Source organism: Dendropsophus ebraccatus, chromosome 6, assembly GCF_027789765.1.
Source record: "Dendropsophus ebraccatus isolate aDenEbr1 chromosome 6, aDenEbr1.pat, whole genome shotgun sequence".
NCBI classification, from domain to species: Eukaryota; Metazoa; Chordata; class Amphibia; order Anura; family Hylidae; genus Dendropsophus; species Dendropsophus ebraccatus.
The window spans coordinates 138,653,965-138,667,112 of record NC_091459.1 but is presented as its reverse complement, the minus strand read 5'-3'; the positions used below and the strand labels follow the sequence as shown (position 1 = coordinate 138,667,112).

The 13,148-nt window shown below is 46.6% G+C and overlaps 1 protein-coding gene across 1 annotated transcript in view; it reads left to right on the top strand.

Annotated features, from left to right (window-relative positions):
• Positions 1–5,915: 5,915 nt before the first annotated feature.
• LOC138795298 (b(0,+)-type amino acid transporter 1-like) overlaps positions 5,916–13,148 on the top strand; it is a 37,731-nt gene continuing 30,498 nt past the window's right edge. Inside the window, exon 1 of the mRNA XM_069974288.1 lies at positions 5,916–6,088. Coding sequence (XP_069830389.1) covers positions 5,916–6,088 — 173 coding nt within the window. The remainder of the gene's footprint in view (positions 6,089–13,148) is intronic.

The window sequence follows — 13,148 nt, the reverse complement described above, 5'->3', positions numbered from 1 at the left end:
TACCCTGCTCTCATGATTGGCAGGGGTCCCAGCAGTCAGATACAATGCTATGCATAGGTTATAAGTAGAGATGAGAGCAACTCAAGCTTGCTCATGTTGTCTTGCTCGGAATTTGAATACCGTTGGATGCAGCCCTAGGCACTCTTCTTCAGCCACGGTATTCAAATGCCAAATGACCAGACTCAAGCATGCCCCAGCTGCGTTCATCTCTAGTGAAGGTATTTTCCTACCATGGAATATGCGCCGAAATTTCAAGGGGAGGCCGCGTGCTTAAAGTTCCGCCTGTCCCATAGACTCAATGATATTCTAAAGCTCAATCTGCCATCCACCCAAAGAATTGACATGTCAATTGTTTGGGCGCACGATGGAGTCTATGGGACAGTCAGAACTTTAGGCGGAGTCCGCCATGCGGCCTCCCCTTGAAATTTCGGCGCATATTCCTTAGTGAAAACAAACCGTAATAAGGTATTTGTAGGGAAAACCTCTTGATCCAATTTGAGGCTATGTTCACACAACGTAAGTAAAGTATTAATCATGCCCGTTGTTGCCGATTTGCAACACGGCCGTGATTAATTCTTTATCTACATTGTGCTGCAGCTGAGGGAATCCCGGCCAGAGTGTATACAGATAGTATTCACTCTGTCTGGGATTGCTAGCAGCGCCACAAAAAACTGACATGTCAGTTTCCTGCAGGCCGCTATTCATTGAATAGCGGCCACAGAGAACCTGTCAGTTCACACTGGAGCCGGAGCCGCACGCTCCATTGTGTGCAGCGGGGAATTCAGATGCGGGCGCATACGGGTGCGTCCGCATCTGAATTCAGCAGAAGTGAAGATCATCCAGGTGGGTCACAGAACGGTCAGTGTCTTATGCCATGTGAACATGGCCTGATCTTGTTTCAGAAACAAGGGGGGCGGTGACCTCAAGTAGCCAATGATTTGCACAGCAGCCATTAGAGTGATGGCCGGGGATTTCTGTTGTAAAATTGAACAAACAATTTACATGTTTCGCTATGGGTTTGTGTTTATTACTTTTTGGTATTGAATGCCATATTATGTTTCTGTCTTTTTTTTTCTTTTAGTTATTTTTTCATAAATGAAAAAGCTGAACATGTGAGGGGTAAAGAAAAAAATGACAGAGGTAGAAAATGGTGTTTGTAGGGGGTTAAATTACAAGGAACCTGCATTAGAACACAGATTATAATCATCCCCTGTGGTCAGTATTGATGAGCGAACAGTAAAATGTTTGAGTTCGAGTCGAACTTCGAACAGTAGTGAAGTTCGGTTCGAAGTTCGATTAAAGTCAATGGGAGATGTTCGGGTTAATTTTGACACCTATATGTAGTAGGAGAAACTGTAATTATCACCTAGAAGAGTAAACTGGAAAAATGGAACAACTTATAGCCTGAAATTTGGCTTTAAGAATGAAAGAGATGGGCGAATAGCGAAATATTCGATAATTCGAACAGAATAGCTCCCAATATTCGTACGAATATGGAATCGCATTATAGTCTGTTAGAAAAATACTTGGGAACTCCTCTGTACGAAACATCGATACCTCTAACAGATGAGATTATTTTTTTTTTAAAATTGTTCTGCAATGCAGACTGTCAAATATGGGCTCTTTACCCACTCAGCATAAATGTAACCACCAACTCCTCTAAACGAAACATCAATACATCTAACAGATGTTGAGATTGATTTTTCAAAAAATTATTCGGGAATATAAACTGACCAAAATGGGCTTTTTAGCTACTCATGAAAAATTTAACCACCAACTCCTCTGTAACAAAGATTGATTAATCTAAAAGATGATCAGATTATTTAAAACAAAATATTTTGCAATGCAGACTGAGAAAAATGGGCTTTTTGCCCACTCAGAAAAAATTTAACCACCAACTCCTCTGTACCAAAGATTGATTAATCTAACAGATGTTCAAATTAATTATAAAAAAAATATTCTGCAATACAGACTGACAAAAATGGGCTTTTTACCCATTCCTGAAAAATTTTCCATTTTCTCCAGCGGGGAAGAAGGAGGTCGCAGTTCAACTAAATTAGGTAGTAGAACATGGCAGGAGAGAAGGAGGCATTTAAAAAATAACCATTTGGAGGCCTACAAAGAGGAGGAGGAGAAAGAGGTGTATGCAGTGCTCAGTGATCAAGCTCATACAGGTGTATTTTTCCAAAATACATTCAGCTGTAACACTTGGAACACTAGCTGGGGGCAGCAGAAGTATCCAATTTTTAGAAGCAGCAGACATAGGAACTACAGACGTGAGATGTAGTATAGTGTGTATTTCACATTTCCAAGTAGACATGCTACAGTTTACTAGTCAGTGACATCGGCAACCGGGGCAACAAAATGGTCAGAGATCCACGCTTGATTCATTTTTATAAATGTCAAACGATCCACATTGTCAGTGGATAGACGGATACGTTTGTCAGTTATCACCCTGTCAGCTGTGCTGAATGTGCATTCCAAGATAACAACTGAACTCAAAAATATAGTGCTTTTCAGTGTTTGGCTGCTGGGCAAGATAACGCTTCCATGTCGAGCAAGCTCAGGCCATTCATCCAGTTTGGACATCCAGAAGTTGAATGGGTCAAGACTAGTGATGAGCGAGTACTAAAATGGTTGGGTGCTCGTTACTCAAGACGAATATTTCCCGATACTCGGGTGCTCGTTTCGAGTAACGAACCCCATTGAAGTCAATGGGAAACTCAAGCATTTTTTCAGGGGACCCAGGCTTGGCACAGGGAAGGTTGTGGGAAAACCTGTCAACCTCAGAAAATGATGGAAACACCACAGAAATGGACAGGAAACAGCAGGGGCAGCATGCATGGATGCCTCTGAGGCTGCCTAATCGCACCATTACACCAAATTCTGGGCAACAGCATGGCAGTGAGAACACAGTGAACCATTAAAACAGGGGTAGCATATGAACAAGCCCAAAATTTAGCCTGACACAGCATGGCAGTGAGAACACGGGGAACCATTAAAACAGAGGTAGCATATGAACCACCCCAAAATTTTGCCTGACACAGCATGGCAGTGAGAACACAGGGAACCATTAAAACAGAGGTAGCATATGAACCACTCAAAAAATTAGCCTGACACCACAGAACACCATGGAAATGGACAGGAAACAGCAGGGGCAGCATGCATGGATACCTCTGAGGCTGCCTAATTGCACCATTACGCTAAATTATGGGCAAAAGTATGGCAGTGATTACACAGTGAAGGATTAAAACAGAGGAAGCATAGGAACCACCCCAAAATTTAGCCTGACACAGCATGGCAGTGAGAACACAGGGAACCATTTAAACAGAGGTGGCATATGAACCATCCAAAAACTTAGCCTGACACAGCATGGCAGTGAGGACACAGAGAACCATTAAAGGGGTTATCCAGCGCTACAAAAACATGGCCACTTTCCCCCTACTGTTGTCTCCAGTTTGGGTGGGGTTTTGAAACTCAGTTCCATTAAAATAAATGGAGCTTAATTGCAATCTGCGGCTGAACTGGAGACAACAGTAGGGGGAAAAGCGGCCACGTTTTTATAGCACTGGATAACGCCTTTAAAAGTGAGGTAGCAAGTGAGCCTCGCAAAAATTATGCCAGACACAGCATGGCAGTGATGACAGAGTGACCAAGGTAGAAGCGGTAGCAGGTGCTCCTCCCAAAAATGCCAGACACAGCATAGCAGTGATGACAGAGTGACCCAGGTAGAAGCGGTAGCAGGTGAGCTTCCCAAAAATTATGCCAGACACAGCATGGCAGTGAAGACACAGAGAACCATTAAAAGTGAGGTAGCAAGTGAGCCTCCCAAAAATTATGCCAGACATAGCATGGCAGTGATGACAGAGTGACCCAGGTAGAAGCGGTAGCAGTTGAGACTCCCAAAAATTATGCCAGACACAGCATGGCGGTGATGACAGAGTGACCCAGGTAGAAGCGGTAGCAGGTGAGCCTCCCAAAAATTATGCCAGACACAGCATGGTGGTATTGACAGAGTGACCAAGGTAGAAGTGGTAGCAGGTGAGCTTCCCAAAAATTATGCCAGACACTGCATGGTGGAGGAATAATTGGCTGTTGGCTGAGAATTGAAGGAGGGGGAGGAGAAGAGAATATACAAAGAATCCTCACGTTGAGCTGCTTTCCTTGGGTGGACAGTTGAATTCTGGTGAAATCCAGGCTTTGTTCATTTTTATAAACGTCAGCCTGTCAGCGCTGTCAGTTGACAGGCGTGTGTGCTTATCAGTGATGATGCCACCAGCTGCACTGAAGACCCGCTCTGACAACACACTAGTGGCAGGGCAGCCTAGCACCTCCAAGGCGTAAAACGCCAGTTCGGGCCACGTATCCAGCTTTGCAACCCAATAGTTGTATGTAGCAGTGTGATCGGGAAGGACGTTGATATGGTCAGCAAGGTATTCTCTCACCATCTTTCTGAAGGCATCGCCCCTACTCTGTCTAGACTGGGGACCGGTCTAATGATAAAGAAAGAGGTGGGCACCACAAATAAAGTTGAAGGTCCAAAAAAGTAGGGTGCAGCCTACTACCCTATGAAACTATAATACATAGTACAAAAAGAAAGGAAAGAGGAACATAGGGTAAAAAAGTGAGGCGCACACCTGTAATAGCAAAATATAAAATAGCTTTATTATTACCGGCTACAAACTTATTAAAAACATTAAAAACCAAAACGACGGCATCCTCCTAAAATGCAGGAGGTTGCTAACTGCTACACATACAAGCTCAATAAGCTAAGGAGGGATAACCTGAACCATCAGATAGTCCAGCTTCATATTTTGTATAGACTATACTATACCCCTGACTTTCTTGGGGGTGGGAGGGGGTTTGGGGAAAAATGTATATACACCTAGATGTTAAATAATGATGATCTATTGAATTTGTATGTATTCGTATATGTTAATAAAAATATATTTAAATAATAATAAGCTAAGGAGGGACTATAGCGATATATACAGAAATACATACAAATCAAAATACAGATAACAGCATGATAATATATATGGTCAATACCACCTGAAAATTGAGGAGTCCCTGTGTGGCAGAGAAACAGTTACCCCACGCGTATCGCCGCTGCCCGGCGGCTTCGTCAGGAGTCTGGGGACCGGTGACATAGTCTTGCTGGGGTGCCATGAAACTGTCAAAGGCCTTGGAGAGTGTTCCCCTGCCCCTTGACAAGCTGCTTGCTCCACCCCTCCTCTCCCCAACTTTTTGGCCCACAGAACTACGTCCTCTGGCGCTAGTCGTGTCAGATGGCAAGTACATTTTCAGCTTCTGCACCAGGGCCTGTTAATATTGATTCACTCTTATATTGCGTTCCTCGGCAGGAATGAGAGTCGAAAAGTTCTGTTTGTACTGAGGGTCCAGGAGGATGAAAACCCAGTAATCGGTGATGTCAAAAATTTTTTTAACCCGAGGGTCACGGGAAAGACTGCCTAACATAAAGTCAGCCATGTGCGCCAGGGTCCCAACAAGCAAGAATTCCCTCTCCTTAATAGGCTGACTCTCAATTTCCTCCTCCTCTTCCACTAATTCCTCCTCTTCAGGCCATATACGCTCAACAGATAAGGATTGAGCATGGATACCCTCTTCAGTCGCTTGAGCAGTCTGCTCTTCTTCCTCCTCCTCTACTTCGTGCTGAGAAACAGACGTAAACAGAGGTAAACCTTGGCTACCATGTGGAAGGTGGAATTCCACCGCGTGGGCACGTCGCACAGCAGTCAGTGAGCTGGCAGTTGCAAGCGCCTTTGCACTGCCCTAAGAGTGGCAGCATCTGTGGTTGACTTGCGGAGATGCACCGCACCTTGGTGAGCAAGTCAGCCAAATTCAGGTAGGTTTTAAGATTCCGCAGCGCGAGCCAAAGATCGGTCTTCGCCATGATGCCCTGCAACAGTTCCTGGGTGGTGTGCCTCTTGTCGCCTAAGCTCAGCGATTTTAACACCGCCAGTTGGCGCTTACCCACCGCAGTGCTGATGCACCTAGCGCTAACAAATGGATGCAACGTGCTCATGGAGGGTAATAGAGAGGAGGAAGAAGAGAGACCGCAACCAAGGTAGGCCCCGCAATCCTCGATGTGGGCAGCACATGAGCCGAACCAGGGTCAGACTCTGTCCCAGCCTCCACCAAGTTGACCCAATGTGCCATAAGGGAGATATAGTGTCCCTGCCCACCAGCACTTGTCCAAGTGTCTGTGGTTAGGTGGACCTTGTCACTGAGGGCGTTGGTCAGGGCATGGATGATGTTATCTGACACGTGCTGGTGTAGAGCTGGGACGGCGCACCGTGAAAAGTAGTGGCGGCTGGGGACAGAGTACAGAGGGGCAGCCACCACCATGAGGTTCCTAAAAGCCTCTGTCTCTACCAGCCAATAGGGTAGCATCTCCAGGCTCAGCAGTTTACCTATGTGCACATTTAGGGCTTGTGCATGTGGGTGAGTGGCAGTGTATTTGCGCTTCCGTTCAGTTGTAGGGACAGTTGAACGCTGCGCTTGGACACCTTGCTGAAGGGTGTGGAGCATAGTGGAGGTGAAGGGGTGGGTGTAGGGCGGGAGGCGCTCGTGCCTGGGGCCTGGGCGGGGGGACTGACAGAGCCAGCACATGACACAAGGGAAGGAGAAGGGGTGTGACTTGCAGTAACTGAATGGCCTTGGTTCCACTGAGTGGGGTGTTTAGCACTCATATGCATGCGCATGTTCGTAGTGGTTGGGCTGGTAGTGGTGGCTTCCCTGCTGATCCTGGTGTGGCACAGGTTGCACACTACATTCCGTCGGTCATCTGCACTTTCTATAAAGAACCTCCAGACTTTTGACCATCTAGGCATGGCCACGGGAGTTTGACTCTGTGAAACAATTGCTGATCTACTTGCTCTGGCCCTGCTTCTCCCTCTGCTCACCCCTCTTCCTCTTCCAACTGATTCTGTGGCTGAACTTGCCTCCCCCTCAGAAGCACGGTCTTCACTAGGCTTATCCACCAAGCTTGGGTCAGTCACCTCGTCCTCATCCACCAGCTCCTCACTCTGCTCCCCACTTTGAGTTACATTCATTACAACGTCACTATCTAACAACCGGTTTTATCGTCATCATCAGACACCTATTTCAACCCCGCTTGCAAGTCCCCAATCTCATCACCCACTGACTGCGTGAGCTGCATATTTTGGGCATCGAGACAGATCGACTGCTCCACTCCCTTGGGTAGCGTGGGTGTACTGCGTGGAATACTGGGTAGTGGATAAGTTACTGGACACATTTTCCGCTATCCATGTGATCACCTGTTCACGCTGGTGCGGTTTCAATAGCGGTGTACCCTAAGGCCCTGTAAGTTGTGAGAAGAAGCTAGGGAGTGAATGTCTGCGGTGTGCCACTCCTCCCTCCTCAACAGGTGCTGTGTCACCCTGCCCAGAACCACGGTCTTTGCCCACTGCATCGCTTGAAACCCCATGCCCATGCCCATGCCCTCGTCCTCGACCCTTACCCCTGGGGTTCACCATTTTATGGACACTGCACAGTCAAGACTGAGATAGCTGCACTATAGATCACAGCAAGCCAAGAAAATATATTACTCAGACTACTTTTAAAGTCTGTGTGTATGTGGTGCTATATGGTGTATGCCAGCCTCTTACACAGGGCAATTAGCAGTGAGCTTGGATATGACTGCACTAAGAAATAAAGAAATAAGAAAATATACTGGTCACACTAGTTTTTGGAGGTTGTCAAATACAATCTGTTGGTAAGTGCTGCTATATACTGTATGCCACCCTCTTACAAAGGGCAATTAGCAGTGAGCTTGGATATTGCTGCACGAAGAAATGAAGAAATAAGAAAATATACTGGTCACACTCGTTTTTGGAGGTTGTCAAATACAATCTGTGGGTAACTGCAGCTATATACTGTATGCCACCCTCTTACTGGTCACACTAGTTTTTGGAGATTGTCATATAGTCTGTGTATAAGTGGTGGTATATGGTGTATGCCACCTGTTACACAGGACAATGAGCAGTGAGGTTCTGTGCAGCTGTACTACAAATCACAGCAGTACAATGTACAACAGCAGCAGCACCAGCCACAAAAAAATATAATAGTACTGAGGACTTCTTTGGGGTCTGTATGCAACACCAGCTGTCCCCTTTTTGACAGCACCCGATCACCACAGTGTGCTGCTAAAATCGTGTTAGCTGCACTGCAAGTCCCAGCCAGCAGTCTGGAATAATTAAAAAAATAAAATAAAATTTAAGCCCTTTCAAGGGCTAAGTTCTTTCTATAGTATATCTGCCTACTGGAACGCTAATTCCCTCCCTAACGCTCTCCCTGACAAGCAGCAGCTCTCTCCCTATTCTCTTCCAGCATGCATGTGAGCCGAGCGCCACCGGCACAAATTTTTATATGCCAGGGTCATCTGATCTGGCCAACCAATCGCTGCTATCGACATGTATGGGTCCCACGTGATCTCAGGATGTACCAAAGAGTCTCCTCCATGTTGATTGGCTGAGAAATTGCGCCCAAAATAACAGGAAACGGATGATGCCATTTTCTCGAGTATCGTGAGATGCTTGTCAGAGTAACGAGTACCATTGAGTACCCTAATACTCGAACGAGTAACAAGCTTGGACGAACATGCTCAATCATCACTATGAACAAGGCATCATCTTTCCCCAAACCTAATTAAGTTAAAAGTAAAAGAGTGTCCCAGTGCCTCTGATGCATGGGCAACTCAATGCAGCCGCACAGGATGTTCCTTATCACGGTTCATTTGTCACATCTAGTTCACATTCCCCTTCATGCCTCATTTGTCATGTCTAGTCTGTGCTACTGATTGATGGCCGCCTTGTAGTTTAAAGGAAGTCAGACACCTTGTGGGTTACAGTAGAGTCATCTGACTTATACATCTCAGTAGGGCCTGAAACAGGTCAAAGAAATAAGCAAGGGAGATTAGATACACAACTTACATACTACTGGTGAATGCTATTCAGACTGCCCATTAAAGGGGTACTCCAGTGAAAAAAATCTTATAAATCAGCTGGTGCCAGAGGTTTGTAATTTACTTCTATTAAAAATCTCCAGTCTCCCATGGGATACTGACGGTGGGCCAATTATTTAGTCAGAACGTATTCAAATCATTTGACCAACTGCAGGCAGAGTATGATATGCCGAGGGGCTTCTTCTTTAAGTTCTTGCAGATTCGTCATGCCATTGCGAGTCAATTCCCTCACCCCAGAAAGCCTATCTCTGATTACCCATTGATAGGAGTCCTTAAGACCCAAGGCCCGAAAGGACTTATCTCCATCCTCTACACTCACCTTTTAGCGTATAAGACAGCTGATATGCCTCTTGGAGCAGAGACCTACTGGACGACCTGCATTCCTTCTATGACTGCGGAGGACTGGCAGGAGGTTATGGCCTCACACTGATCGGTTTCTCCGGCAGCTAATCACAAAATCATTCAATTATACATTATCCACCATAGCTATCTCACACCCACGCGGCTTTTCCGCATGGGGCGTCTGGACAATGATGAGTGCCATAGATGTCACGCACCCCGCGCGGATTTTTGCCACCTTATATGGTCCTGCCCATACCTATCCGCATATTGGAATGATGTTATTTCCATATTGTCAGAAGTTCTGACTAGGCCCTTACAGATAGACCCTCTCATTTGCCTGTTCGGAGTCTTGGATGAGGAGGCCTGGAATCCCCATGAACGCACCTTTCTTAAAGAAGTGCTTTTCCTGGCACGCAAGGGGATCGCCTTGAGGTGGAAGAAAATTGTAAATGGTGTTCTTCCCTTCTCCAAAATTGTATACAAAAATCGTGGCTGCCCTAAGAAATACGATAAGGTGTGGGGCCCCTGGTGTGAACACCCATTGACACAATATTCGGTACACAACTATAGAACGACCATTGACTCCATGTTAGCATCTTTGTCAGGTTAAAATGAGTGCCGAGCTGTTAGGCTCACTATGCTACATTCTGTTTTTTTTACTACTGCATAATGCTGATTCTTTTATGACTTATGCTGAAGATTGTATGGTTTCCTCTTTTGTAGTTACGCTTGTGCAGAGCCCCTGCGAGGGCAGCTAGTAAATCCACGTTAATGCTTCTGTATCAACATGTATGGTTATTGAACTCTGCACATATTTCAATAAAACGAATTTAAAAAAAAAAAAAATCTCCAGTCTTCCAGTACTTATCAGCTGCTGTATGTCCTTCAGGAAGTGGAGTTCTGCTGTATCACTGTTAGCCGCACCACGGAGCAGAGTCTAAGGGGCTGCTGGTGATCACCAGAGCCCACCGCAAAGTGGGATGGACTTGCTGAGGCAGACGACCCCCAGGTCACTACCCCTGGCTTGGCTTGCTGGTTCTGATTGACAGGTCTCCTCACCTCTGGCTTTCTGTGATTCTCTTATGTGTTTCTCCTGCTCTACCTATCAGCTTGGAGTCCAGGACTTCTGTTCCCTTATAGCTTTGTCTCTCCCTTCAGTCTGAGCTCTTGATAGTCTTGTGCAGCTTGTCTGTCAGCTAGATCCAGCCTCATCATATTGTTTGTTTTCCTGGTTTCCTGTTCCCTTTGCCTGTTTCTTGTTATTCCTTGTCTTTTGGTTCAGTGTTTCTTGCTCTGTCCTCAGTGTTCTTCGCTTAGTCCTCAGTGTTTCTTGCTCTGTCCTCAGTTCATCTTGTTATTGTCTCTGGTTTCTGTTTCACCGTTTACCTTGTCTACTCTCTGTTATTACGCCTAGTTCCTAGTGCCTTGTCCTTGTATCTCCTTACCATCTGTATTAGTGATTCTGACCTTTGGATTTCATGACCTCGACCTTGCTTAAGGATTCTGACTTTCTACTTCTGCTGCCCGTTTGTTGCCAACCTTGCCCGACGACTATTCTTTTGTTGTGTGAGTTTCGTCTTGTCTTGTGTTTGCACTTACTGTAGCGTAGGGAATGCCGCCCAGTTGTCCGTAGTTATTTAGAGCTGTTGTAGCAAGTAGGTAGGGCGAGCTGGGGCGGGTGCTAGTGTTAGGATTGCACCAGTCTGTTATCTACCCAGTTCCCTACCTGACACAATCCTCATGGAAGCCGATCAGATTAGTCTGGCAGGGTTGATCCCTCATAAATCCATGCTGGTGCTGCGTTATAAGATTATTTTCATTAAGATACTCCAGTATAGCATCTCTTAAATGTTGGACTGGGGTATCTGGGGCCCACCAGAGGAAATGGTCCTGGGGGCCCACTTATGAAGAACCAGTGAGTAATAACATGTCATGCTGTATTTGCGCAGGTTCTAAAGCTGGGGGCCCACCTGAGGATCCTTTGGTCCTCTGGAGGGCCAGTCCGATATTGCATCTCTTACAAACCCCTCAAATACTTTACCCACTGTAGATGTCACACTTGCCAGCCTATAGTTTCCAGGATCACTCTTTGACCGCTTTATGAATATTGGTACTACATTAGCTATGCGCCAGTCCTGTGGCACAATCCCTGTCATTATAGATTCTTTAACCCCTTAGTGACTGCCATGCTGCCTTTTCACAGCGGCCACTAATGGGCTTTATTCCGATGCGTACACCTTTTAACAATGCAATGTGGCGACAGTTTTTGTGGGTTTTTGCTAGGAAGATAGTTTCTATTGCGCCAAAGTGATAATAGTTAAAAAACCTACACAAATGTGGTATCACCGTAACCGTAGTGACCCAGAGAATACATGTATTATGCTATTAGTGACCGCCGATACGGATTTTTACGGCGATCACTAATGGGCTCTATTCTGCTGCCATCAGCTCTTTATGGCGATGGCGCAGAATAGTGCAGCAGCGCCGGTAATGCCCGCAGCCCCCTCCTTGGGGCAGAGTGTGGGCTCAGTCCCGGCCACTCCCCGCACCGACAATCGCCGTTATTACCAGTATAACGGCAGCCACCGCTAACGGGCACTGCATGCTTTCATCTCCTCTCACCATTAATCCACAGTGAGAGGAGATGAATGTCCCCCCCCCTGTCCCCCCCGGAATAACCTTAGTTTTCACAGTGATTAATTCCTTAGGGTACAAACACACTTTCGCAGTGAGACTCGCTGAGGATCCCGGCCCTGTGTACTCAATGGCAGACAAAGTCGCAGCAGGGATGTACATCCCTGCTGCAAGTTTGTCCAAAGGCGACCCGTTAACCCCCCGGCCGCCGGAGACTATACGTCACCTGGTCCCGACTATACATCACCTGGTCCTTCGCTGATTCCAGGCACGTCCCGCCAATCACTGCGCTGCCCCACCGCAGCACTGATTGGCTGAATGGGCAGTGAAGACGTCGGGAGCCCCGTAGCCGGGATCAGGTGACGTATAGTCTCCGGCGGCCGGGGAGTTAAAGGGGCGAGCTGCGGACAAACTCGCAGCAGGGATGTACATCCCTGCTGCGAGTTTGTCTGCCATTGAGTACACATGGCTGGTATCCTCAGCGAGTCTCACTGCGAATACGCAGCCAGAAACTCGCTGCAGATACGACAAGTGTGTTTGTACCCTTAAAAAAAGATCAAACTCTCATTCTCTCCACCACCAGAGGTGGCGGAGAGCATGGGGCAATGATCAGGGACTAGCCAATGTGGTCCTGGCACAAGTGATCAGCGGTATATACTATATACCACTGATCACTTGTTCCAAATGCTTCCGGCACTTTTTGTCCCGTCACCAAAAATCATTGGTAACAGGATAAAAAGTCAAGTGCCCCGGATTACCTGTAACCACCTCGCATTACCTGTAACCACTCCGCATTATCTGTAACCAGCCCGCATTACCTGTAACCACCCTGCATTACCTGTAACCACCCCAGATTACCTGTAACCACCTCGCATTACCTGTAACCACCTCGCATTACCTGTAACCACCTCGCATTACCTGTAACCACCCCAGATTACCTGTAACCACTCCGCATTACCTGTAACCACCCCACATTACTTGTAACCACCCCAGATTACCTGTAACCACTCCGCATTACCTGTAACCACCCCACATTACTTGCAACCACCCCAGATTACCTGTAACCACTCTGCATTACCTGTAACCACACCGCATTACCTGTAACCACCCCAGATTACCTGTAACCACCCCAGATTACCTGTAACCACTCTGTATTACCTGTAAC